Raw genomic sequence first — 26,363 nt, 5'->3', positions numbered from 1 at the left:
AAAATAATAAATAAAAACATTAAAAATAAGTAAAAACAATGAAATATATATTTTAAGGTAAGAAAAACATTTGACGAAACCTTGAAAAACAAAATGAGAAAAAAGTAGTTTCAGGATCTTAATAAATTGTATAGATAATAAACAAATTGAATAATTTAGAAAAAAAAAGTTGCTTAACAATATTTTAATCTGAATATTCAAATTTATTATTCCCTTTAATCCTTATATTTATTTTTAAGTTTATGATTTGCTTTAATCCTTATATTTATTTTTATTGAAGAATTGACCTCTAATATTTCTTAATGTTTTTAAGGTTCATAAATGTGAGTCGTAGCAGTACGTGGATGGAGAAATGAAATTTAATTTGAAAAGTGGATTGTTTATTTTTCTAATAATGGAAATTAATGATCATCTAATCCAGAAGATGCAATAATGCATAAACAAAGTCCAACTTTCTCTGAATGATTAATAACTGTCATGGTGTTTTAGGAAGCAAATCATTAACAACTTCGAATTCAAGGATTCCATTCTTCCAAATCCTTAAGCCTTTTATCAAACAAATAAAATTATGATGTGTATCCACCTAAAGCAGTAAGACCACCTAATCCCTTCACTATATATTAAAATGTTTTTTTTTTTTAAATTATCATATTTGCATTTTGCTCTCTTTATTTTTAATTTTACAATTTATTAAAATTGGTTTTCGCTCAAATTTAGTTTACTTAAAATCCTTAAATCCATATCTGTACTGAAAATTACTAATTAAAATTTTTAAACTGTGATTCCCTCCCAAAATTCTCCAATAAAAATAATAATATAATTCATAAAAAATTCTCCTAAGATATCTTATAAAATATTCCAATTTTTTTCCACTTTGATTAAATTTATCACTTCAACGGTTTTCATTTATTTATATTCTAATTTCAACATAAACCGAAAAACTTGGATATAAAATGATAATACGAGGGTTCATTAGTTGTTTTATTTTAGATTGAAAGCTTAATTAACTCAAGAAGATTAAATAAGCCATAAATAATACACAATCCACATTAAAGTAAAAAAAAAGTACAATTAAACCTATTTATATAGTATTTATTATAGGTAGGACAATTTTTCAAAATATGTATGCATTTGGTAAAAAGATTTTTTTTTAATTATCTTTTGCATCAATTATTTTTTTTGTCAAAATATCTCTTACTAATGAAATAAAAACTTGAGACAATAAGTCTCAATAATTTTAGGAAAATTTTATTACTACTAACTAAATCAACTAACATTTTGAATGTGTGTGAATTAGTTGAAAGTCTTGATTTGAAAAGTGAAAGTATATGTGGATAGTTATTAAGTATAATGGACAAGTACAAGTATTTATTATTATTATTATTATTATTGTAAATAAAAGATAATAATGTGACATCTTGTGCAGGTGGCGTTAACGTTATTTGATGTTTGGATTAGAAGTTATTAATGAATTAATTAATAAAGCAGAGTGGCATGAGTGGTAATTAATGCAAACATGGAGGTAAGAAAGAGAGGTAGAGTAGATTCATAAAGTGAAGAGAGAGAAAAGAATGGCCGTTTGAAGTTTGAACTTTAAACATTGAGAGCATCAAAACAAAACCAAATTGAATGCAACCCAACAAAACCCATTAACTCCAATTCATTGTTTCATTCATCCTCAAAATTTTGAAAAACTCCCACATCTCCAAGGCAAGAGAGAGAGAGAATGACCGGAGTGGTCATGGTTACCAAGGGCGGTAGATGCGGCGGAGGTGGGAAGCGGTCGAGGGCGGCGCGAACCGCTGAGGAAGAAGAAGAGCAGCAGAACCAGCTCTCTCTCGTGGCGTTTCTCTTGGCGGCCATCAGAAAATCGATGGTTTCCTGCAGGGTGGACCCACCGGACGATGTAATCTCCACCGTCCATAACATGGAGATCGGATGGCCTACCAACGTTCAGCATATCACTCATGTCACCTTCGACCGCTTCAATGGTTTCCTCGGTCTTCCTTACGAGTTCGAAGTTGAGATCCCTGCTAGGGTCCCCAGTGCTAGGTAACCACTACCACTTCTTTTCTTTCTAAATGGATACTTTTTATTTTTTATTGTTAGATTTCAAATGGGTTTTGTTTGAAATGCTATCAAGTTTTTTTTTTTTTTGGCTTTTTTGTGTGTGCTTGGAAGAGCTTTTGGTGTGTATATGTGGAAGACTGAAAGGGTTAGACTTTCATTAAGGGTGGTGAAGAATGTGGCCCGAACTTCTTCTATGCGTCTATGCTAGTTCGTTTTCAAACTAGTGCATTGGGGTTGTTCATTATTCGTTTAACTTTGGTCCTGATCCTGTAGAGTCTTGTTCTTGTATAAATTGTTGCGAAGTGAGGAACTTCTCATTGTTTGGGATTTGGGGAACATGTTGGTTAAATGCTTCGTTGGGCACGGGATGAATAGAGATTGGGCACATGTTAGGACATGGAATTCCTTGTACAAGTTCCTGGTTAGCCACGGAATGAACTGCTCAATCTTGTTTAGAGTTTCTTATTTTTCTATTTTGTTGCTATTTCATTTTTCAGAAGTTATAGTCCAGCCTTGATTTCTTACCCTAATTCTTCGCTGAACCCAATTTAGCAGGGTTTTTTGTGTTTTCCTATGTTTATAGCATCATTTTAATTTGCGATTTCTTGTCACCAATGCTTGCAGTGTAAGTGTGTTTGGCGTCTCAGCAGAATCTATGCAGTGTTCTTATGATTCTAAAGGAAACAGTGTCCCCACTATTCTCCTGCTAATGCAGGACCGGCTATACTCACAGAGAGGCTTAAAGGTACTGCCTGTATTATGTGTTTTATCTTTTGTAACAGCAAGCTCTTGCATCCAGTGAGTTTCAGATTAACTTTCTTTTTGTTTTTTCTTTCCAGGCTGAGGGTATATTTCGCATAAACCCAGAAAATAGTCAAGAGGAGCATGTGAGGGACCAGTTGAATAGGGGCATTGTGCCTGATGACATTGATGTGCACTGCTTGGCGGGACTAATTAAAGCCTGGTTCCGAGAGCTACCTTCAGGAGTGCTAGATGGACTTTCCCCTGAGCAAGTTCTTCAATGCAACACAGAAGAAGAATCTGTTGATCTTGTGAAGCAGCTAAAGCCAACTGAGTCTGCCTTACTCAGCTGGGCCATTGATCTCATGGCCGATGTTGTAGAAGAGGAGGAATTTAACAAAATGAATGCAAGAAATATTGCTATGGTTTTTGCTCCAAACATGACTCAGGTATGCTGACATACTCATTGTCTGTCTGTATCTATTTTGTTGTTTTTCTTTTTTTTAAATGTTGTTTGAAAGAAGAGGAAATATGTTATGCAGAGTAGTTTATTGAACTATTATTTCTGGGCTAAAGTGTAACACAAAATTCAAATAGGAACAATATTCTAGTTCTAAAATCGAACTATATTTACCATGTTCCTTAAGCATGTGGTGAAAGGTTGTCTGTTTGTCTGAAAGAATATTTGTCGAAAGGGATCAACCCCTTAAAAGATCTCTTGAATAGTACCCCGTGACACCAAAAAAACATATAAATAACATAATAGTGTTTAAACATTACATAAATTCTTAAATCAAATCATTCATTTTCAAACTGCAGATATTTAGGAATACTTTCAGCAGTTTTTAATCCTAGGTTATACAGACATGTTCGTAAAAAAAATTATCTATCATTTTTGTCTTCATTCACATGAGAAAACTTTAGGTTTCATTATCAAAACAAGCTGCCATTTTTTTTTTGCTAACAGTAGGTTATTTTACCTCTTGCACATTAGAACTAAACGGCCTGTTTTTAATTCATCTTTGTTTTCTGGACAGATGTCTGATCCTCTAACTGCCCTGATGCACGCTGTTCAAGTGATGAATTTACTCAAGACACTTATCATGAAGACACTTCGAGAACGTGAAGAAACAACACCAGGTGGGTATTCTCCCATGTCTTTTCATTCATCGGGTCGCCAATCAGAGGATGAATACGACAGTCAGCGAGAAATGGACACTAGCGGTGAATTGAGAGGCGCCAAATCAGATTATGATGCTCACTATGGCCACAGCAGTGAAGGGGAAGCTGAATCTTTAAGCGAGATAGAGGAGTGCTTCTTGAAGCAGTTGGATGAGAACACAAAGGGATTCTCACAAGAACCTGCTGGTCATTTGGAGAAGTATGTTAGCACCATAAGTTACTCTGCCTATAGCATGGAGCCTTCTATATCTGTTACTGATAAAAAAGCTGGGAATTCCTGTTTGAGGACAACACTGACCTCAAGTGTTGATACAAGTAGTTCATCAATAGGATGTACAAGTACCAAAGATGTGGAGATGGTCGATAAGTTTGCTGATTCTATTTCACCTGTAACACTCCTTGCTTCTAGCTAAGAACTGGTTTTCTTTTTTACGAGATTTTTAGTACCATGTTTTCCTGATTTTGTCTTTACAAGCAGCAGGTTTGCTTGTGTAAATTAATAGATGGAGTAGGAACCCTTTTCTTGTTGTGTATTATGGACAGGTTATGTTCAGTTTAGGGCTGAATTTTACCTGATTCTGTATGTTCTTGTAATAGACAATTCTAACCATGCAAAATGGATGGAACAACAGGCTAAGGTGTAGCCAGGGCTTCAAATTTCAGCTAAGTGAATTCCTGCATGTGGTATGATCAAAATTTCATGGATTCCCTATTCTATGTTGAATACCTATCACAGTAGAAAGATTGGAATTCTTACTAGTGCTATGATATTGACAAGTTTGGTTGGCTATCAAAGTGGCCATCATTACAAAATCAATTCCAGAAGAAGGCCAACTCTTACTTTGTAACGCGCAAAAGTAAATCTACCTTCACCATATATACTCCTGAAAATGCTTTAATGTTTCATTATCTTTAATATTTGGTTAATTGTCCTTAACCTGTTTTTTTCGTGAATTTTGCCTGTAATATCTACCTTTAACACGTTTGGTTATAAGTTGTAGTTTTCATACATTCTTGTTTCATTAATAGTACTCTAAATCATAAGGATTTTAAAATCTATGATTCTCAAATAAATTATAATAGTAAGAGAGACTTCCCTTAATTCATGAAAATAAGTCCTTCATGCTTCTTCTTCATTTTTTTTTTCAATTTGTCTCTTTACCTTTTTTTTTCTTGTTCTCAGTTTTTAGAATAAAGAAAACACGATATATTGACCTACCAAAATCTTACCCACTTACGTGTCAGCTGATGCTAAATTTAGAATTGAGTTTTCAATTTTTTTTCTGCTGCCGTGGCATTTGGTGAAATGCTGGAATTGGGAATGGGTTTATGGCGCGTGATTCATTTTGCAATGACGCTTCTTTAACAATCAATTCGTAACAACATTTTAACAATGCCAGCTCTCAGCGACGGATGGATGTATTTCAAATAAGTTTTAAAAAATTTAAATGTGACGTGAAGGGCAGTTTTGGAAGAAAAAGAATGTTTTGCGGTTTCTCTAAAATGAATTTCTAGTCACTTTTTTTTGTCTTCTCTCTAGCTATCTCGTAATTCTCTCTCGTCATTTCTCATTTCTTTCTCTCACCCTTTCTCTTTTTTACTTACTAGTGATGACCTCTAGTGTGACTTTTATCGTCATGTCCACCATTTTGCATTCTGTTGTCTCTCGCAACTCTTCGTCTTCTTTCTTCTCTCTCACTATTTTTCTCCTCTCTCCCTTGCTAGTTTTCCTTCGTTTCTCACTACCTGTGACTTCGACGTTTCCCTAATCAATGTAATCTCGGTGGAAAATTTTTTTGATCACTTTCTGATAATGGTTATGTAATATAACCTTTTATTTCAAATATGTGAACAATAGATGTGTAAGAGGTATTGATGTTGATGACACTAACCTTGAAGCTTTCTTTAAAAGGTGTAACTCTACAATCACACTGATACTTAGACCTGCAGGAAATGTGCAAAATACCTTAATGAATAAAGACAACGATGAACCACAAAACACTCAAGAATTTGTTCAAGATATTGCTCAAGCAACATATGACCATGACTTCAAATCGAATCCCTTAAAATGAGCATAAATGCTCATACAACACCATGGTCGAAATTTCATTCACATTTGAAAAATATACAGTGCTTTTGATGACAACAACATCACACACTATTATATTGTCAAATGTAGGTCTTATGAAGGATGAGAACATTGACAATGTTAATCACCTCGACTCTATAAAGTCATTGCATGTTCTTCCTTTTGTGGCATGCATTGTCAAGGATTATAAGCCAAATGAATTGGGAGACATGTAAATTTCTATTAAGGTAACATTTGTTTCTCACGAACCAAGTTGGCTTCTCTATAATTGTGAAGTAATGTATTATTTTATGTGACCAGGATCCTATAAGCTACTAGAGCATAAGTTGGGGACCTAGGTTTAGGGTTTTGAACAACCCCTTTCCACACCAACTATAAGGGATTTCACCTCAACAATTTTATAAGGGATTTCATACTCTAAAGACGTTCAAAGACGACGAAACTTACTCAGTCAAGTAAAAAAAATTGAAAAAATCACTAAAAAACATAGTCCAAACAACCTTGGGAGTTCTCATGCTTGGGAGTCACATTTAGGATTCTATACAACCCCCCAAAATCTCCTATGGTAATCGATTACAAAGACCCTGTAATCGATTACTAGAGCATAAGTTGGACAATAATTCACTAGTAATCGATTTCAATCTATTTGTAATCCATTACAAGAGCAAATGTTGGGAAGCCTAGTTGTGTATCTAGGGAGCCACGTTGAAGGCTTTCAACCACTCATTGAAACTCTTATGGTAATCGATTACATTCCAATTGTAATCAATTACTAGTAAAGGTATTCAGGAGTCTAGTTCTTAAATTTAGGGAGTCAGGTTGTCGGTTTTGAATATTCATTTATATAACTTAAAATCACATTGGACACTAAGTTTTTTCATGAACAATAAGTGACACGAATGATCACAATCATCACTTCCAATCCTTTCTCAAACTTTCTGCACTTTCAATCCTCGCTCATGCTTTGTGTATAAAATCTAGAGAGGTATACAAAGCGTGCCACATACTCCTGCACAGTTCTGCTCCCTTGCTCTAGAGTCAGAAACTCTACTTCCTTTTCATATTTAACACTTACCGGAAAATAACACTCTAAGAATTTCTCCCTAAACGTCATCCGGTTGATCTCCTCTCCCTGGGTAATCGTCAACAATTTTGTGCTCCTCCACCAATCTAACATGAATGTAGCGAAAATCACCTTCCACTCCTCAGTACAATCAATCACTCCAAAGATCTTTTCATTATTGCAGATCCAATCATTTGCCTCATCAGGAGTAGCCTTTCCATTAAACTTAGATGGATTATGACATAGGTAATCATTCATACTAGCATGGTACCAACGGACACGTCCTGGATGTTATCCCTATAGTGTGTGTACCATTTGCTTGAGAGCACGAGCTATATCCTCAACGATATTAGTAGGGGATCATGGTCTACGAGACATCTTCTTACCCATACAACAATAACATTTATTTAATCACTTCAATTCAACAGTTATACACATACACATGCAATTCACACAAATATACATATATGCATATAATTCTCACCATCATTCAGTTACACCTGAAATTCACAAAGTCACACAACAAAAGCTAGACGAGCTCACTCCCTAAAAGCCCCAAAAGTTTTTTTTGAAACCTGGCTCTGATACCAAATGTAACGCCCCAAATTTCAGGATGTCACGGGTTATTACAAAAATCGGTAATTTTCAAAAATTTCTTATAACGTAGAAACGTATTTTTAAAAACCTCAGCATTTAAACTTGCATCACATAATAATTCCAAAATACTTGTCCAATTGCACTATTTAAATAAAACCAAAATAACAAAGGAAATAAAATAACTCCAGTTACATTGTCTTAAAAACTCAATTGCAATAGCTTTAAATAAAAACCCTCAAGTCTGTCCCCCATCATCTCACAAATCTATTATGCTTTATCTTCATCTGTAGCATCATCTGCTCCTGTATAACATCACACATTATACAATCATCGCATTCACATGCACAAACACAAACATGTATGGGGTAAGCTACCGATAATATAATCATAATAATATAAACACATTGAGTATATCAACCATAACAACCACCCCATACTAAATAATAATAATAATAGGATCCCTAAACCTCTAACACAACAATCAATCACGATAAATTACTAAATTCTCGAACCTCGATCCTTGATCCTCGATCATCACATATCTAGACCGTAGTCTATCCGTTCACCAACACCTATGATGTCTACACCACATAATCTCATTACTATCAATATAGCATTCCTTCGAGCATAATCGTCATTACGATAATCCACACATTTACCTCCATCATGACATACCCCATCATGATCACCAACATCATGACTATCCCAATCATGAACAACCATGAGCATCTCCAAACCATAAACACCAATGGAAAAAGTCAGTCTCACTCTTGTATCTACTTCACCGACGGTAGATTCTCCATACAGCCCATCTATAGATTCCCATACAAATACATTCGAGTAGTCTTGAAATCCAGCAAGGAACATGTAATCAAGCCACAAAAGGACAATGAAGACACCTTCACCCCCACATAAGAAAGGTTCAATACCCGAGTAACCCTTCTAGTGTACACAAGGCAAAAGGAAGCACTTATTCGCAAATAGCACCAGGATTTACTAGGTACAACAAGTATACTTTATCCTTCACTCTCATGCTCATCAATCACATACTCAGGTACATCCCAACACTCATTCATACTTTAATTCACAATCACAAGTCAAAACTGACCCTAAACATGCTCATTACTCTCATTCCTTGAATACCAACGCATTCCACTGTTTCTTAGGCTTGAACCACGTCCATTCTTCATCAAATTCAACATTTTTCACCAAAATACAATGTCATAATTGATTATCACTTTTGATAATTGATTATCTCAATGAAAATCACCCAGAAACATCACATAAGAAGGGATAATCGATTATCATAAATGATAATCGATTATTCCCGCAACCAAACTCAATATCGACGCACAATAATTAATTATCATTAGTAATAATTGATTATATGCTGTTAGAATCGCTGCAGCGGAATTATTAGCGTGGTAACAAACCAAGAGGGGGGGTGAATTGGTTATATTCTCTTTTTATGCCTTTTTAATATTTTTCTCTCAATTCTTTCTTACTAAGCAGATAATTGAATGTAAATAACAGAGTAAGGGAAAGAGAAAGATTGCACAGGTGATTTTATCCTGGTTCAGATCACTAGGATCCTACGTCCAGTCGCTTATCTCAAACAAGATAAACCTTTTTCACTATCACAAAACAGTTACAAATATTAGTCACACAGAAAAACAATTTGTAACAGTTTAGAAATTACCACCTCTCTTGAAACCACAAGAGATGAACTTACACCTCCTTTGAATCTTCACAAAGGATGACCACCTCCTTCGAATGCTTCACGAAGGATGATCCTCTTCCAGACACTTCCTCAGACACACCAAGGATGAACAAGTTATTCCTCTGTCACCACAGTACCACTTCAGGACTTGCAGACAAGAGTTTCCTTAGCTTCAACAATCTCACAGAGTTCTCAAAGAGTTCAGAGATCTTTGGCACAAGGGAAGAGTTGCTTTTGAGAGAAATAGTGAGCCAATTTATAGACTCAGCCAAATACTCTTCCATTCTTCGAAAACGGGCCATCTAACGCATTTAATCGATTAAGACAAGTATTAATCGATTAAAATGAGTACAACGGCTAGTTTTTCAAATCTGAAATCCACAACGGTCAGCTTTAATCGATTAAAATGTATTTTAATCGATTAGGTAATAGATTAAAACAAGTTTTAATCTATTAAAACAGAAAAGGTTGAGTTTTCAGCTTTTACTCGTTTTAATCGATTAATACTTGTTTTAATCGATTAAAACAGTGCGATTTTGACTCAGGACATTAATTATATAATATAAAATTACATGGAATCAAAACTACTAAAAAACTAAGTCCTAGACACTAAACTACAATTATTACAAAAGCTTTCCATAGCAATACAAGTCTTCATAACATCTTGAATCTTGATTTCTCTTGACTTGATTTGGACATCATCAAAACTTCATCTTCATCATTTTGCTAACATTCTCCCCCTTTTTGATGATGATCAAAAACTCCTTTGATTTAAAGCTTTTAGTAATAATCTGGATAAAACACAACTTACGGAAGAAAAAGTGCATTAGTGAATAAGCACAAATAGCACAAATAGGCAAATAAGCTTTAAACATTTTCTCCCCCTTTTTGATCATAATTAAAAAGTTGTGTTTGATGTTCTCCTCCTAAGATAATACTCCCCCTTAATAAAAGCAAGTATGCATATGAGCTAAAAATATTTTAAATTTAAAGATTCATTCAAACATGCACAAAAGGATATATAAAGCAAATATTTTTAGGATAAAGAACTTATAAAACATTGTTTAATCATATATTGAACTATATAAGATAGGAATTTTAAAAAAAAAAGCAATCCTAAGATATTTCTAAAAAATTCCTAGATCTCTTCTAATGTTTACCCCTGTAGATATGCCTCCAACTTCGTAATGATAATCCTCTAGGTTGTTTCCATATTTTGTTTAGATCTTCATCTTGAGGATTGTCATCATTCTTCGCTTCATTTGTTGTCTTCTACAAATCTTCATCATTGCCTGCATCTAATTCAACTGACTCAAGAGGTTTTGCCTCAAGGTCTACAATTTCATCAAAGACAACATGCACACATTCTTCTATTTCAAATGTTTTCCGATTGAAAACTATATATGCTTTGTATATTAGAAGATATCCAAAAAAATAGTTTCATCGGCCTTAGAATAAAATTTTCTTAAATTTTGTTTTAAAGAAATTCTAAATATTAAAAAATAGGTACCCAACTACTTGTATGGGTCCTTTGGGTTAGATTTAGAAAAAAAAAATCATTTTACAACCCAAACATATCTACCACTTGGAACACCATAATGCTTAATTTTACATTTATTTGAAGTATGACCCTTTTTCATACAATAAAAGCATGATACAAAGTTTGTGTTCCTATGAGTTGTTCCTTTTTCTACCCATGTTCTACGGGTTCTATTATTATGTTTATTTTTAATTTTAGGAACATACTTATTTTTAACAACCTTATTTTCGTTCTTTTTACTACATTCTCCTAAGGTTGTGTGTTCTAGTAGTTTCTTAAAATTTTCACAAGAAGCACATTCATCACTACTAGTAAATTTACCCTTTTCAAAAAATAAAACTTTATTTTTCAAATCTTTATTTTCTTCAAAAATATTTTCAAAATTTAATTTTAAATTTTTATTTTCTTCAAGAATATTTTCAAAGTCTGATTTCAAATTTTTATTTTCTTCAGAAATATTTTCAAAATTTAATTTTAAATTTTTGAAATCCTTTTTCAATTTCTTATGAGCTTTATCTAATTTTTCAGATTCTACTATTAAAGCCGCATAAGTTTCATGCAATTCATCTTCACTAATTTGACTATAATTATCAGAATCGCTAGATGTACTTACTTGGCTTCCAGCGTCGTCGTTCACCACTAGACAAATGTTTGCTTCTTCATCAGATTCGCTCAAATCGGAAATTGTTTCGTTGTCATCGTCCCATGCGATGTAGGCTTTCTTTTTCTTGAAGTTTTTCTTTTCCTTTATTTCTTCATTCTTTTTTTGATTTGGGCAGTCCGCTTTTAAGTGCCCCATTTCTCCGCAACCATAACATTTATAGTGTGACGAAGATCCTTGATTTTCTTTCTTTTCGAATTTTAATCTTCCTTTGTCTTTTGATTTCATGAACCTGTTGAGCCTTTTTATCATGAGTCTCAAATTTTCTTCATCTTCTGAATCTTCATCTTTCATTTTGCTCTTGCTCCTTTCTACCTCAGATTTCAAGGCTAGACTCTTTTTCTTGGTTTTTGCTTTTGCTTCTTCTTCATCTAGTCTTCCGAGGTCAAGTTCATGTTCCCTCAACTTTCCAAAAAGTGCCGCCATAGTCATGGTGTTGAGATTTTGTGACTCCGAGATTGCAGTCACCTTAGGTTGCCACGACCTGTCTAGAGACTTCAAGATTTTAATGTTTAATTCATCAGTATCAAATGACTTACCCAATCCAATGAGATGATTGACAATGTTGGTGAAGCGTTTTTGAACGTCGGAAATTGTTTCTCCTTGCTTCATCCGGAACATTTCATACTCTTGAATCAGGGAATTCTTTCTTGCCCTCTTTACGTCATCTGTTCTTTCATGTGTCACTCTGAGCACATCCCACATTTCTTGAGCAGTTTTGCAGACAGAAACCCTGTAGAACTCATCAACAGTCAATGCTGATGCAATAATATTCCGAGCTTTAACGTCATTCTGAAATCTTTTCTTTTCTTCAATGGTCCATTGACCACGTGGCTTTGGTTCCTGTATATTGTTAGTGGGAACAGAAGAACCAGACGCAATAACATCCCAAATTTCACAATCAATAGATTCAATAAATATTTGCATCCTTACCTTCCAGAATGCATAGTTCTCACCTGTAAATAGTGGGGGTCTATTGATTGATGCACCCTCTGCAAAGGTTTGATGTGATCCTGCCATTTGAATGACTATCAAAGCAAGCTCTGATGCCAATTGTTAGAATCGCTGCAGCGGAATTATTAGCGTGGTAACAAACCAAGAGGGGGGGTGAATTGGTTATATTCTCTTTTTATGCCTTTTTAATATTTTTCTCTCAATTCTTTCTTACTAAGCAGATAATTGAATGTAAATAACAGAGTAAGGGAAAGAGAAAGATTGCACAGGTGATTTTATCCTGGTTCAGATCACTAGGATCCTACGTCCAGTCGCTTATCTCAAACAAGATAAACCTTTTTCACTATCACAAAACAGTTACAAATATTAGTCACACAGAAAAACAATTTGTAACAGTTTAGAAATTACCACCTCTCTTGAAACCACAAGAGATGAACTTACACCTCCTTTGAATCTTCACAAAGGATGACCACCTCCTTCGAATGCTTCACGAAGGATGATCCTCTTCCAGACACTTCCTCAACAACACCAAGGATGANCAGTAGTCCTGCTGAAGAAAACATCTGCATCAGATGACAACTCGCAAGCTCTGAAACTGTTTCAGATGGAAGTGATACAGAGGAGATGTTCGCCTCATCCTAGAGCTGTATGTGTTTGGAATCCTTGTTTAAAAACGATAATGTTCCTCTCAACTGATAGAACTACGAAAAGTACAAACTGAAACAAGGACTGTCTTGTAAATCTTTACCGCTTTATTTTCAATTCTGCACCTAACAATGTAATAGACATAAAAAATGGCTTAGAATGTTACAACATATTTTCCCAGAGGTTGTTTTGAGAGAACCTCACTCTGTGCACAAATAATCCTGAACTTTTCCTTCCCAAAAAACTCTCTGCTCACCTCTAATAAGACCATTATACTAATCTGTTACAGTTATGTAATTACAACTGTACTAACTACCTGTTTTTTCCTTCTTTTATAAACTATCAAATCTATCATCAAGCATGTAAAATCATGTACATTCATTACAGTTGTAGTTGCGAAAGAGGCTGTTGGTAACCTGGGTGGAATGGTGAGGCAATTATCACTAGATCAATTTGAAAATGAAAGTAGACGCATGATTCCATAAATAATGATTTGCCAATATTCTACAAAGAAGTTCACCAGGCAGAAATCTCCTCAGGGATTACATAAAAAGGGCAAGCATTATTTGATTTTTATTGTGCTTTGTTTATAGTGCTTGACATAATATATTGCCTAGTCTCTACCCACTTAATTACCATATTTTATATAGACAAATCTCTTATTACCACCAATCAAAAAAGAAAAAAGAAAGACAATCTCTTATTTTCGTTTCTTCTTGCCAGATAATTTTCACTTTGCTTAGGCCTAGCAATGGAAAGCTCCTGCAAACAGGCGGTTCTTCTGGATTCTATGGAAGTGGTGACTTTGCTATGCAGCCGAGCAAATATTATGCATGAACCAACTGTTCTTCAGCTTAAAGCTCCTGTTAAAGTATTTGGTGATTTCATGGTCAGTTTGGTGATTGATGCGGCTATTTGATATATGGATTTCCTTCTACTGCAGGAGACATTAGTAAGTTTGTTACAAATATTCGTGGTAGAATGACATTGGTAATGTATCAAAATAGCAAAGTATAGATAGAGTATAAACCAATCTTCTCTGGCCCACTTCCTGTGATATCTATCATGTAATCCTTGATCTTATTACTTTGTAGTCATCGGAACTTAGTCCCATCATTCTGATAATGAACTAGCTTGTTTTAAAGGTCAACCATGCATATTAAGTTTTAAAATAATGGGTTGTCCTTGGCAAGCACATCACCACATTCTTTTTTAAGAGTATTTGTTAGGTGTAAAAGCCTTTTTGAAGTTTATATGTTAGTTACAGTTGAGATCTTAAGGGATAATATTCTGCACTAGTAACGGTGGTTTATTCTTTTGAAATCAGTTTTAAGACAAATTAACTCTTGAAAACATACCTCTGTGTGTTGGTAAGGTTGCTTTTTGTGATGGGAAGTCACAGTTTCAAATCTCAGTAACGATTTTCCTGCTTTTGGATAAGATTTGCTGACATTTGTTCTCCCCTGGCCGCACTCACTCAGTGGGAGCCTTGAACTTTGTGTGTCTGTCTTTGCTTGTCGTTTTCTACTTCTTCTCAATGGTTTGTTGTATTTAATTATTAACTATACACACTGTTAAAAACTGCCATGTCAAAAAAGCAATGTCTAGACCATGTTTTACTACTTACAATTTAATGTCATTTGAAGTAAAATGTGCCAATGATGGTTGGGAGTTTAAATATGTGCCATATGTTCCTCAAAGAATTGGTTAATCTGACACTGTTTTTTTTTTGTGTTAACTTAATAATACATTTCTCTAGTCAAACACCCAAGTGAGATTTTTTTCAAAGCCATTTTTCTCATGCCATGCATCTTAGTACGAATATTTTGGAATTAGCTAACCAGTGTAATGTTTCAGCTATATTGACTACCTGTTTTGGGAGATTACGTTGATCGAGGACAGCACAGCTTGGAAACCATTACCTTACTACTTGCTCTTAAGGCAGGCTACTATTTAATTTTATGTTGTTTGTCTGGTATTATTGTATTTAGCTTTCTTTGTGTTTGTAATTGACTACTGACGTTCTTCTTATTATGTAGATTGAATATCCTGATAATGTTCACTTGATACGAGGAAATCACGAAGCTGCTGACATAAATGCATTGTTTGGTTTTCGTATTGAGTGCATTGAAAGAATGGTAGAGACTTAAACAAGTTGTATTCATTCAATTTTTTGATTCAACTCTGCAACTGACTACGTTATTTTAGGGTGAAAATGATGGTATATGGGCATGGACACGATTCAATCAACTTTTTAACTATCTTCCATTAGCTGCTCTTGTTGAAAAGAAAATTATCTGTATGCATGGTGGCATAGGAAGATCTATCAATTCAGTAGAACAAATAGAGAAGCTTGAAAGACCCATAACAATGGATGCAGGATCTATTATTTTAATGGACCTTCTATGGTACCTCTTCTTTGTTTATCCTCTATTTTTGTCATGTGGCTTCTTGTTATGTTTGCACCCCCACTCTCAATCTTTTCATTGAGGGTGATCCTTAATGCAACAGTTAGGGAACGTTTACCCTCCCCCAACCCCACTTGTTGGGCGTGATGTGCCTTGGGTCACCTTTTTCTGTTCTGTTTTTGTTACAATTTCTATGGGTTTGTGTAGGTCTGATCCCACAGAAAATGACAGTGTAGAGGGTTTGAGACCAAATGCTAGAGGCCCAGGGCTTGTCACTTTTGGTGTAAGTATATATGTTATCTTTATTTGTCAATTTTCGAATCCCACCTCTTTTAGGTTATGATGTATGAAAATGTATCCTCGTGTTTACAGCTAAGATTACAAACTACTGTATGAATGGTGTGGTCCTAGTTGATGATTTATCTTACTATCATGCATGTCATCCACATTCCGTGTTGGAAGAACCATTGTTTCATCTTCCCTTCCCCCCTTTCCATTTATATGTCAAAAATCAATAAACAGAATCTCTGTTGTATTTTGGGCGTTATTCTTTTCAATTTCAATTTCTACCATTTGATTACCTAGCCCTAGTGCCTACTGATTTGTTGCATCTCTGGAAACTAATTATAATATTACTTTCCATTTATATTAGTAATTAAGACACCATTTGAACTGCAAAACTATTATGAAATATTAACTATTGTTTTGGACCCAATTAACTCATTATATTTTTTACAATGGAATATTAGGCAATGGCGGGCATGCCTCAAAGTTCTTGCTATTTAAATGGAAGCTGACCTATTACTTGTGTTATTTTATGCAGCCTGATCGCGTCACAGACTTCTGCAAGAAAAATAAATTACAGCTCATTATAAGGGCCCATGAGTGTGTCATGGATGGTTTTGAACGATTTGCCCAGGGACAACTAATCACCCTTTTTTCTGCTACTAACTATTGTGGTAAGCATAATTTCTCAGGTGCTTTCTAATTTGCATCTTACAGCATCTCTATCTTAATGATGTGTGCTGTTTAGGAACTGCAAACAATGCGGGAGCTATACTGGTAGTTGGCAGGGGTTTGGTTGTGGTTCCAAAATTAATTCATCCTTTACCACCTCCCCTTCAGTCTCCTGAAACTTCTCCCGAACGTGGTATGGATGAGACATGGATGCAGGTGAGCCCCCTTATGCAGAAAATTATATTTAACATTTACTAAACTGAATTTGTTACACTGTAATTCTCATTTTCGTTGCATAATTGCTTTTGTCAGGAGCTTAATATTCAGAGGCCACCAACTCCTACTCGGGGTAGACCTCAACCAGACCTTGACCGTGGTTCACTGGCATATATATGAGACAGTTCAGGACATGAATAAGTACTGCACATTGGGGATTTCTCATTATCGCTTGATATCCTGCCAACCAAATATACTTGCCATTGTTGACTGAATACATATTTTGTACTGTATTTCTTCTGTAGTTTCAGAAAAGCAAACTCATTAGCATGCAAATAGCTTGAGAGAGTACATTATTTTATGTTAGCCAATTAGAGAATGATTATCGTGTGGAGATTGGGTTTATAAGGCTTGGGACATGGATAAAGTGGAAGAGATGTTAGTGTCAGCTCCCCTTAAACATGGGATGTATGACTTAGTGAGGGAATACCGTTGATTAGTATATATTGTATCATAGAGAAATATTTTTTCCTCTTTATATAAATGTTCATAACCTTTGGATCAATCGTCTCTCGAGTCTCTGAATTTTTAGTATTTCACGTCCATGAAAGTCGGTGCTTCCGAGGTTTATAAGAGAGTATCCCCTCTCTAGTAAAAAGAAAAGGTCTCAACAAAAATATATAAAGGCAATTTTCCTTTCAAAAAGAGACATTTTCTTCTTCATCCTCCATGTTTTAACATTCTCATATAATTCTCCTCCCAAATATTCACTTTTTAGTTCCTCCACGCATCTATTTTATTCATTGCCCTTATTCATGAATATATTATCCTCCGCTGCTCCTTCTCCATCTCCTGTGCTTTTATTCATCACAAGTTTGCTCAATGGGTGCATTGCTGAGTACAAGGAAGAAGGAGAATGAAGGGTAAGAGTAAGATAGTGGTTCCGATTGATTATTATGGGAAACACAACTTTTTTAATAATTTTGATTGTCTATTACATTATTAACTTCAATATTAAAGTCATACTTATAACATTAATTTAAATTTCTAAATTTTATTACCAACAATTTTTCTAACAATTGATTAACTTAATAAATGAATTTATTTAGCAAACATTTTTAGATTTATGTTTAGACTTTTAAGATTAAATTGAAATTTTTTTATGTTTAAATATTTCTCATCGTGATTGATTGTCTTTTAGTTTTGTCGTTTGGTTTGAGATGAGTATCTTATTTTATCTTTTTTTTTTTTTTTTATTTTGAATCTCAATTATGTCAATGAATTTTAGTTTAGAGTTTTGAGAAAATCATCATTAACTAATCTCTTCGTTTGTGTATTAAGCTCTTTCTTCTAAGACTTGTTTTCAAATATGAATTTGAAATAATGGATTTAAGTGAATTTGAAAGAAAAAGATAAAAAAAATAAGGTTGTTTGGATGATGAGAAAAATAGTAAAAAATGAAGGAAAATATATCTATTTTTTACAACAAATTGTAAAGGATAAGATGGATTTGATAAATTAAAAAATATTTTAATTGATAAAATTATATGATTGTCCATTTTACTTTTGTGATTAATACTAATTTAAAATAAAATATAATTAGTTTAAATAAATTATTATCAATATAATTAATATTATTATATTATTTTATATTAATAATATTATTATTATTTTTATATAAATTATTATTATTACTATTAATATTATTATTATTATTATTATTATTATTGTTATAATAGTGCTTCGTTCAACTTCTAAATTAGATTATTTTACATTTCAAAAAAAATTATGTTTTATTGAATCTCAAAAAATTCACATTCATAATAAAATTAAACAAGGATAAATAATGTCAAATCACATTCAACAATTGACAATGATAGTTCTTCTCTTCACCAATGCTCGGAAATCCTTCAACCATTTCATACTTTTCTATCTTGGCAAATAATTCCAAATAAATTGTGTATAGTGTAGGATCGTGTAAGTATTAGCCTGCCCGATATCTCAATCAAGGTAACTTAATGATTCTGGGAGATAAAGATGAGTTTAATACATCTTGATCAAGATAACCTAGTGATGTGAATCCAACCAATGATGATATTATGTCACTTTGATGCAATTTTTAAGTAATTAGTTTATATAAATAATGGTCCAATTTTTTGAAAAGTTAGTTGACCAAATTATGTTTTGGGTTAATCAATTAAATGAGTCTTTTTTTTTGTTTTATTTCAAGTTATAATAAAAGCCTAGTTGGCCACTTAGTTATCAACCTTTGGAATACCAAAAAGATGCAAAGTTGCATTCTTTTGGGTGACTTTTGGTTACCACAGTTGCAGTTACAATCAACCATTAGTTTAGTGGATGTGGAATATAATTGCAATTAATTTTGTTTTTGTAATTTTGATGGTTTGACTATTTTGATCAAATGAATATGAATTGAGTTTTATTAAAAAATATTAGAGCTTTATCTTTTTTATCTTAGTAAGAGTGATTCTCCTAAGTTCTTGAGTGATTTAAGAATAATTAACTATATCAAAGGATTTTTCTATCCTTTGTGTATTGTTTGCCTTGGAAAGAGTGATTCTTTCCTTCCACCTTTCATATTCACCTATTGTCTTTTCTTCACCAAATTTAAAACTAATTCTGCCCAAATTTTTTACTTATTACCATTCTAACCTAGATAGATCCGTAAGCAAACGAATCCACCCATCTGAAATCCTCATATCACTTAGTGAATATGAGATGCAAGGATGAGCTTGATATATCTAGGTTATATATATATATATATAAACACATACATATGAGAACATCTCAGACAAAGAATAAAGGTATGAGACAAGAACATCTTAGATAGGGATTAAAGGTATAAGACGAGAAACATATTGGACATGGATTGGCTAGCTTCCATAAAGAAATAAGTCATCCCTAATGTTAGGACCGCTACAACAGAGTAATCATTGGCATTTGTGAAGAATTTTAAATGTCCCTATGGGTAATTAATGAAAACCAGGTATACAAGGGTAACTCATTTTTAGGTAAAAAGTATCTTAAGCATTTATATCATTATTGACACGTTATAAGATATTCCTTACCATTGAATTAAACGTTATAGTACTTGAAGACAAAGTATATCTTGACAAGTAAATAAAAGAACAAAAATATACCTTGTAGGACAATACTTGAAGATAAAGTATATCTTGGCAAGCAATAAAATAACAATATTATACCTTGTTGGACAATCTGATTCCATATGAACAAATTGAAACAAACACAACGTACATATGGTTTTCTATCTCTCTCAATAGTACATACCTCCTTGGAAGAATCTTGATTTCAAGTCGTCCCATATGGCCTGGGCGTTGTCCATCTAGAGGATGTTGCGACATACGGAATGCACAAGCCAAGAGACCACCATGTTGTTGCATCTTGTCCAAGCATTGTAAGAATATATATATATATATATATATATATATATATATATATATATATATATATATATATATATATATATGTTATTTTTGAACAAAAGAATGTGTAAGAGTTCTTAGAGCAATCAAATGATTGATCTAATATATCTATTGGCTTTATAGTTTTATGCAAACTCAATGGGCAAACGAGTCTCCTGTTGGACGAAAATAAAAAATTCTAAATCCAATGAGTTCAGGTGGGTTCACTCACTGGGTATGGTAGAATTTTCTAGGTGAATTTGGTGAAACCAACTCGTAATGGTCTTGTTAATTGGGTGAGTGAACCCGTCACTGAATGAAAATGATTTCTGAAAGTTTTAGTGACTCGGGGATAACTTGGTTGTTGGGCGAGCTTGGTTCACACTAGGCAAATTTATGGGGATTTACCTCCGAAACTCAATTCATTGGGCAACTTTACTCTTTGTTAGGGAAAAATTTTAAAATGAAAAATAGTGAGTAGTAGAACGAGAGTTGATAGGAAAATCAAGATCTTGTTGAGCCATCATACCTTCAGGGGTGTCTCACTTGGCAGAGTAAAGGATTTGTTGAGCGAGTATGAGTTTGAGAAAACGACAAACTTAGAGTTGTTGGGTGAATCCCTTGATGGTTAAGTGAGAAAGTAGAGCTAAGAACATAAGATGAAATTTAACCGGGATTTTATGTATGAGGTTGAGTATAGCCATATATCTACTAGGTATGTGATGTGAATCCAGTCAATGATGAGGACACGTCACTTTCTCGCAGCTTTCCTGCCATTTTTAAGTAATTAGTTTGTTTAAATAATGACCCAATCCTTTGTAAAATTAGTTGACTAAATTATGGTGTGGGTTAATCAATTAATGAATTTTATTTAAATTTGTAAAACTTAGTCATCAACATTTGGAAGGCCAAAAAGATGCAAAGCTGAATGCTTTTGGATGACTTTTGGTTGCCACATTTCAATTACAATTATCCATTAACATTTTTGTATTTTGAATAGCGAAAGCTTTTAATAAGTTGAACTACTTTCATTAAAAAAATTGAAGTTTTATGTAGAAATATTAGAGTTTTAATTCTTTTATCTTAGTAAGAGTGATTCTCATAAGTTATTGAGTGATTCAAGAACCCTTGGTCGTATCGAAGGACTTTCTCATCCTTTATGTGTTGTCTCTCTTGGAAAGAGTGATTCTTTCATCCACCTTTCGTAATTTTTTCCAAGTTTATCTTGTAGTCATAAATTTCATTCGTCATGTCCAAATTAAGTGATTCTTGAAGATATCAACATTTCTAAATTACTATTAATCTTTTCACCAATTTTCCAAATTTTTTACAAGGTTTCCTAACAAATCCTAAATTAGTCCTTGTGCAAATGAGATTCACATCAATTGGTTGGATTCACATTAGTATGAGGTTGAGTAGAGCTAGAGTCACTTTATGCCATAAATCTATGGAGTTGTAATTGTTCTATCTTGTGTGTGAATAATATGTATGAATATGGTCATTTCTAAGGATATTTTTCATATTGTATGGTGTTAGTGTATGCATTTGAGTATGAATTCTTACTTGAAGTTATTTTAATTATACTAAACTCACAGACTCATAAAAAATGAGGTTTATGTGGTAAGAATTGAAAGAAATTCTTTATTTGCGGAATTGGTATGAAATAGTGTCGTAACTTAGATGATTGATAGGAACTAACCTTGTTATGGTAAGTTAGACAGACTACGTGAAGCCATGATCATTAGTTTTCTACAATCCTTTGTAAAATCACATAACAAGTTTAAGACTTGATTTGAATCCAACATATTTACATACATCTTTTGCAAATAGAATTTGTGTCTAGAGTACATGTTTACTCTTATAAACGTTTAGATTGATTGAGATTGTTGTTGTTATATTGATGAATATCCTAATATACTATGAATAAATTGAGATTTGTTTTTTCTTCTTGTTAGTTATTGGTTGAGATGTTAATAGTAGTGACTAGTAATCATACAAATATTGTGTGTAGATGATGATTCTTTTATATATATATATATATATATATATATATATATATATATATATATATATATATATTAATTATAATGTATGTGTTTTTAAGTTCTTAAGATGAAACTTTTTAAATATTTTTTTAAAAATTATTTTATTCTATTAAGGAAAATTGTATATATATAAAACTTAATATCAATTATGAAATGACTTAATTATTATTAGTGGTAATATTCCTCTAATTAGTCTTCAACCTTTTAATTCCTTATACAATAATTTAAATTAATATTTTAAAATTATATAGTAAAATAAAACTTTAATATTTTTAATGTATTATTAATTTTATGTGTATATAATTACTAATTATTATAACTCAACCTCGGAATTCTTACCAAATTTTCAAATGGTGGACAAGAGATAAAGGTGAGAAATTGGTGAATCTTTTGACTGGGTACAATAAACTAGTTTAATTGAATAAGAAAAAAAATAGACAAAGGATTTATTAAAAAGTGGTGTAAGGAAGAGTTTAATTTATAAATAATTAATGTTTGATTGTATTATATTATTATATGATGGTAAAATTGTTTTGGTATAGGGGGCTTGAAACAAAAAGACGTTTATGACGCAGCCTTAAACCCTAAACCCGAGTTGGCTGCGAGGAGGAAGAATGGAGGAAGGAAAAGTTGAGAGGAGGTTCCGAGTGAAGCCGAAGCTGAAATCGAAAGCGAGAAATCCAAAGCAAACACCCGAATCCAAGTACTGGTCTTCCTTCAAGACACGCCAAATCCCTGACCTCATCTCCGTCCCTTCCCTCACCTTCTCTCCCACACCTCCTCACTCCTTCGCCGCCGCCCACTCCGCCACCCTCACTCTCTTCAGCTCCCAAACCCTCTCCCCCACCGCTACCATCTCCTCCTTCTCCGACGCCGTCTCCTGCGCCTCCTTCCGCTCCGATGCCCTTCTCCTCGCCGCCTCCGACCTCTCTGGCCTCGTCCAGGTCTTTGATGCCAAGTCCCGCACCCCCCTCCGCCGCCTCCGCTCCCACACCCGTCCCGTCCGCTTCGTGCACTTCCCCATCCTCGACAAGCTCCACCTCATCTCCGCCGGGGACGACGCCCTTGTCAAGTTCTGGGACGTTGCCGAGGAGGCTTCCGTCGCAGAATTCGTCGGCCACAAGGACTATGTCCGGTGCGGAGACTCCTCACCTGTTAACTCCGATATCTTCATTACCGGTTCCTATGACCACGTTGTCAAGCTCTGGGATGTTAGGGTTAGGGATTCGAAGTCGTCGGTGCAGGTCAACCACGGAGCGCCCGTGGAAGATGCTGTTTTTTTGCCGTCCGGAGGGATGGTTGCGACGGCGGGTGGGAATTCCGTTAAGCTGTGGGACTTGATAGGCGGCGGGAGGCTTTTGTTCTCCATGGAGAGTCACAACAAGACAGTTACTTCGTTATGTGTTGGTAGAATTGGGAATGATTTTGGAGAGGAATCGAATCAGTTTAGGATTATGAGTGTGGGGTTGGATGGCTACTTGAAGGTGTTTGATTATGGATCGTTCAAGGTTACACATTCTATGAGGTTTCCTGCGCCTCTTTTGTCTGTTGGTTGCTCGCCGGATTGTTCAACGCGAGTGATTGGGACCTCCAATGGGGTGATCTATGCTAGCAAAAGGAAAGTGAAGGAGAGTGAAAAGGAGAAGGAGATTGAGTCCAGTTCGTTTTGGAGAGTTGCGCCAGTGGAGCGTACCGAGAAGAGTGTGTTGAGGCCTTCACATTTTAGGTATTTCCAGAGAGGGCAGGGAGAGAAACCGTCTGCAGGGGATTACTTGGTTATGAAGCCCAAGAAGGTGAAGTTGGCTGAGCATGACAAATTGTTGAATAAGTTTGAGCACGCGGAGGCTCTGGTGTCTGTGTTGGAAAGTAAGAACCCCGAGAATGTGTTGGCTGTGATGGAGGAATTGGTGGCTAGAAAGAAGTTGCTCAAGTGTGTCTCCAACTTGGGTGTGGAGAAGCTGGAACTCCTCATGGTGTTCTTGCATAAGTATTGTACCCTGCCTAGATATTCCAGTTTGCTTATGGGGTTGACTAAGAAAGTTCTTGAAATGAGGGCGGATGACATTAGAGCTTCTCAAGCCCTCAAGAGCCATGTGAGAAATCTTAAGAGGTCTGTTGAGGAGGAGATTCGGGTGCAACAGTCATTGCAAGAGATACAGGGTATAATTTCTCCTTTGTTGAAGATTGCTGGAAGATGAAATTTTGGGTTTCTCATCTATGAGCTGATTTTGTTAGGCTATCTTTTTTCTTTTTTTATCTAAGAATGTATTCTTTATTCCTGGAATTTGGTTTAAGCAATGTAAGGTTCTCTAGAATTTTGTTGGCAAATTTGATCCTAGGAAAGCATCAGGAAATGTTTTAAATTATTGCCAGCTGTGTTTAAGGGATTCAACTTGCATTTCCATCTATCATCTAATTTATATAATTTTGTTTGGTATGATGGTCCTCACAACATGCGTATCCTCTAGCATGTTGTGTATATGATATTGCTGTGTTTCTGATCTCAGAATTAGATTGAGTGCTATTAAATTAGAGCTCTTTTGTGCGCCTATCTAGCAGGTATCCAAATTTTCTAGCAGCCTACTGTTAAATAGATATGTAATATGCTATTGTATTAAATCACTGAACCTTGAACTGCAGTGGTTACAGTACATCGAATTTGTTAACAAAAATTTGGCAAAATGACTCGTTAAAATGCGTCTTTGCTATGCTTTGCAATGTATCATTACTCCTTTCTTAAAAGGGTTGCTCATATGCATATGAATGTTTAGATAGACTTAATAAGGCAAGTTGGTAATGAGTTCATGGTGATTTTATTTATTCATTAAGTTGACGTACAAATTTATTTTATATATTCAATAAGAAGTCAGATAAGTTTTCAGGCTAGGTGGATCAATGGTTTAGCTATAAATAATGTACATGGATTGATCCAATGATTTAGCAATTATCATAATCAACTCAAATTAAACTATAAAGCATTGAAAGTACTGCAAGGGATATTTTAAGCTTTACTTTGAGAATCTAAACCTTCGGGGCTTACGAGTTTCTGGCTTCATTAGTGTCTAGTATTTACTTCTCTGCTGTGCCTGAGTGATGATAGGAGGATTTATGAAGGAATAGTTGAATGCTGATGCTGCAATAGGTATAGAACCACACACTGTTGGCTGTTACTTCACTCGTTTGATCTCTTGGTCTGGTCTTCTTTGGAAGCTAACGCCCTCCAGCATTATATCTTAGATACAAAACCTGAATTTGTGGTTGGAAGCCCAAGTCTATGTGGTCATCTTTTTATCTCTAATTGGATGGGATATCTGAAGCTGGGTTCTATTTCTTGCTATATTATGTTAGCGTTAATTAGTAATTATTTTATAGCTTTCAGATATTGCTGAGTTAGGTAATGAGTACTTGCAGCTGATTTTGGTACTTTATTATTCTGTTTGTGTTATTGATTTTAACAAAGCTACTGGCTTTAATGACCACAGACCCTGATTACAAGCCAAGCAAAGGAAATTGAAACCATTTATACATAAAGTCATACTATGCAGTCCATACAAAAAGAATATTTGTTATTCCACAGCTATTCATATATTACATTTTGAAATATTGATTTTGTTTGGTATGTTATGCAAATTTTTATGCGTGAACCAGCCCTTGTTCAGCTGAAAGCTCCCTTCTAAAGTATTTGGTGATCTTCTGGGTCAGTGGTGATTTGATTTATAAAATGGATTGCCTTCTTCTGCAGGAGACATAATGTAAGATTGTTAAGTGTATGCATTTGTAGATTAACATTGCCCATATATCAAAATGGCTTATGTTTAGAATATCGATCAACTCTTGTCTGCCCCCATTTTAATGTGATATCTTCTATCGCATAATCCTCTATCTTTTTATTTCTTTGCTGTCATTAGAACATAGTTCCATCTCTCTCATCACGAACTAACATGTGAAAATATCAAATCCATATTCTTAAACTGTTAATAATAATTTCACCTTTGCTAGAAGATCACCAAATTTGTTTTTAGGAGTTAATGT

The 26,363-nt window shown here is 34.3% G+C and overlaps 2 protein-coding genes and 1 pseudogene across 3 annotated transcripts; all 3 read left to right on the top strand.

Annotated features, from left to right (window-relative positions):
• The first annotated feature begins 1,580 nt into the window (after positions 1 to 1,580).
• Positions 1,581 to 4,673, top strand: LOC148194346 (rho GTPase-activating protein 2-like). Its single transcript, XM_088097885.1, has 4 exons — positions 1,581 to 2,052; positions 2,695 to 2,815; positions 2,910 to 3,260; positions 3,849 to 4,673. Exons 1-4 carry the CDS (start codon positions 1,727 to 1,729, stop codon positions 4,404 to 4,406), a joined length of 1,356 nt encoding a protein of 451 aa, XP_087954011.1. The 5' UTR covers positions 1,581 to 1,726; the 3' UTR covers positions 4,407 to 4,673.
• A 3,958-nt stretch (positions 4,674 to 8,631) lies between these two features.
• On the top strand, positions 8,632 to 17,408 carry LOC148194345 (serine/threonine-protein phosphatase BSL1-like; annotated as a pseudogene). The gene is made up of 11 exons (XR_015781698.1): positions 8,632 to 8,675; positions 13,205 to 13,263; positions 13,650 to 13,840; positions 14,012 to 14,218; positions 15,120 to 15,194; positions 15,302 to 15,400; positions 15,471 to 15,670; positions 15,878 to 15,953; positions 16,494 to 16,629; positions 16,704 to 16,843; positions 16,940 to 17,408. The product of XR_015781698.1 is annotated as a serine/threonine-protein phosphatase BSL1-like (transcript).
• A 5,466-nt stretch (positions 17,409 to 22,874) lies between these two features.
• On the top strand, positions 22,875 to 24,768 carry SWA1 (transducin family protein / WD-40 repeat family protein). The gene has a single exon (XM_047299987.2). It carries the CDS (start codon positions 22,946 to 22,948, stop codon positions 24,527 to 24,529), a length of 1,584 nt encoding a protein of 527 aa, XP_047155943.1. The 5' UTR covers positions 22,875 to 22,945; the 3' UTR covers positions 24,530 to 24,768.
• Positions 24,769 to 26,363: the final 1,595 nt, after the last annotated feature.

This window comes from Vigna umbellata, chromosome 8 (genome assembly GCF_029865625.1).
Source record: "Vigna umbellata cultivar VRB3 chromosome 8, Vumbellata_1.0, whole genome shotgun sequence".
In the NCBI taxonomy this organism is placed as follows: domain Eukaryota; kingdom Viridiplantae; phylum Streptophyta; class Magnoliopsida; order Fabales; family Fabaceae; genus Vigna; species Vigna umbellata.
The sequence above is the reverse complement of the archived record's forward strand: the minus strand, read 5'-3'. Positions and strand labels throughout refer to the sequence as shown.

Excerpts from the sequence above, each read along its gene's own strand:
- LOC148194346 (XM_088097885.1), top strand. The coding sequence starts at position 1,727 with ATGACCGGAGTGGTCATGGTTACCAAGGGCGGTAGATGCGGCGGAGGT. Across the intron at positions 2,816-2,909 it reads ACTCACAGAGAGGCTTAAAG|GCTGAGGGTATATTTCGCAT; the intron begins GTACTGCCTGTA and ends TTTTCTTTCCAG. Across the intron at positions 3,261-3,848 it reads TTGCTCCAAACATGACTCAG|ATGTCTGATCCTCTAACTGC; the intron begins GTATGCTGACAT and ends TTTTCTGGACAG.
- SWA1 (XM_047299987.2), top strand. The coding sequence starts at position 22,946 with ATGGAGGAAGGAAAAGTTGAGAGGAGGTTCCGAGTGAAGCCGAAGCTG.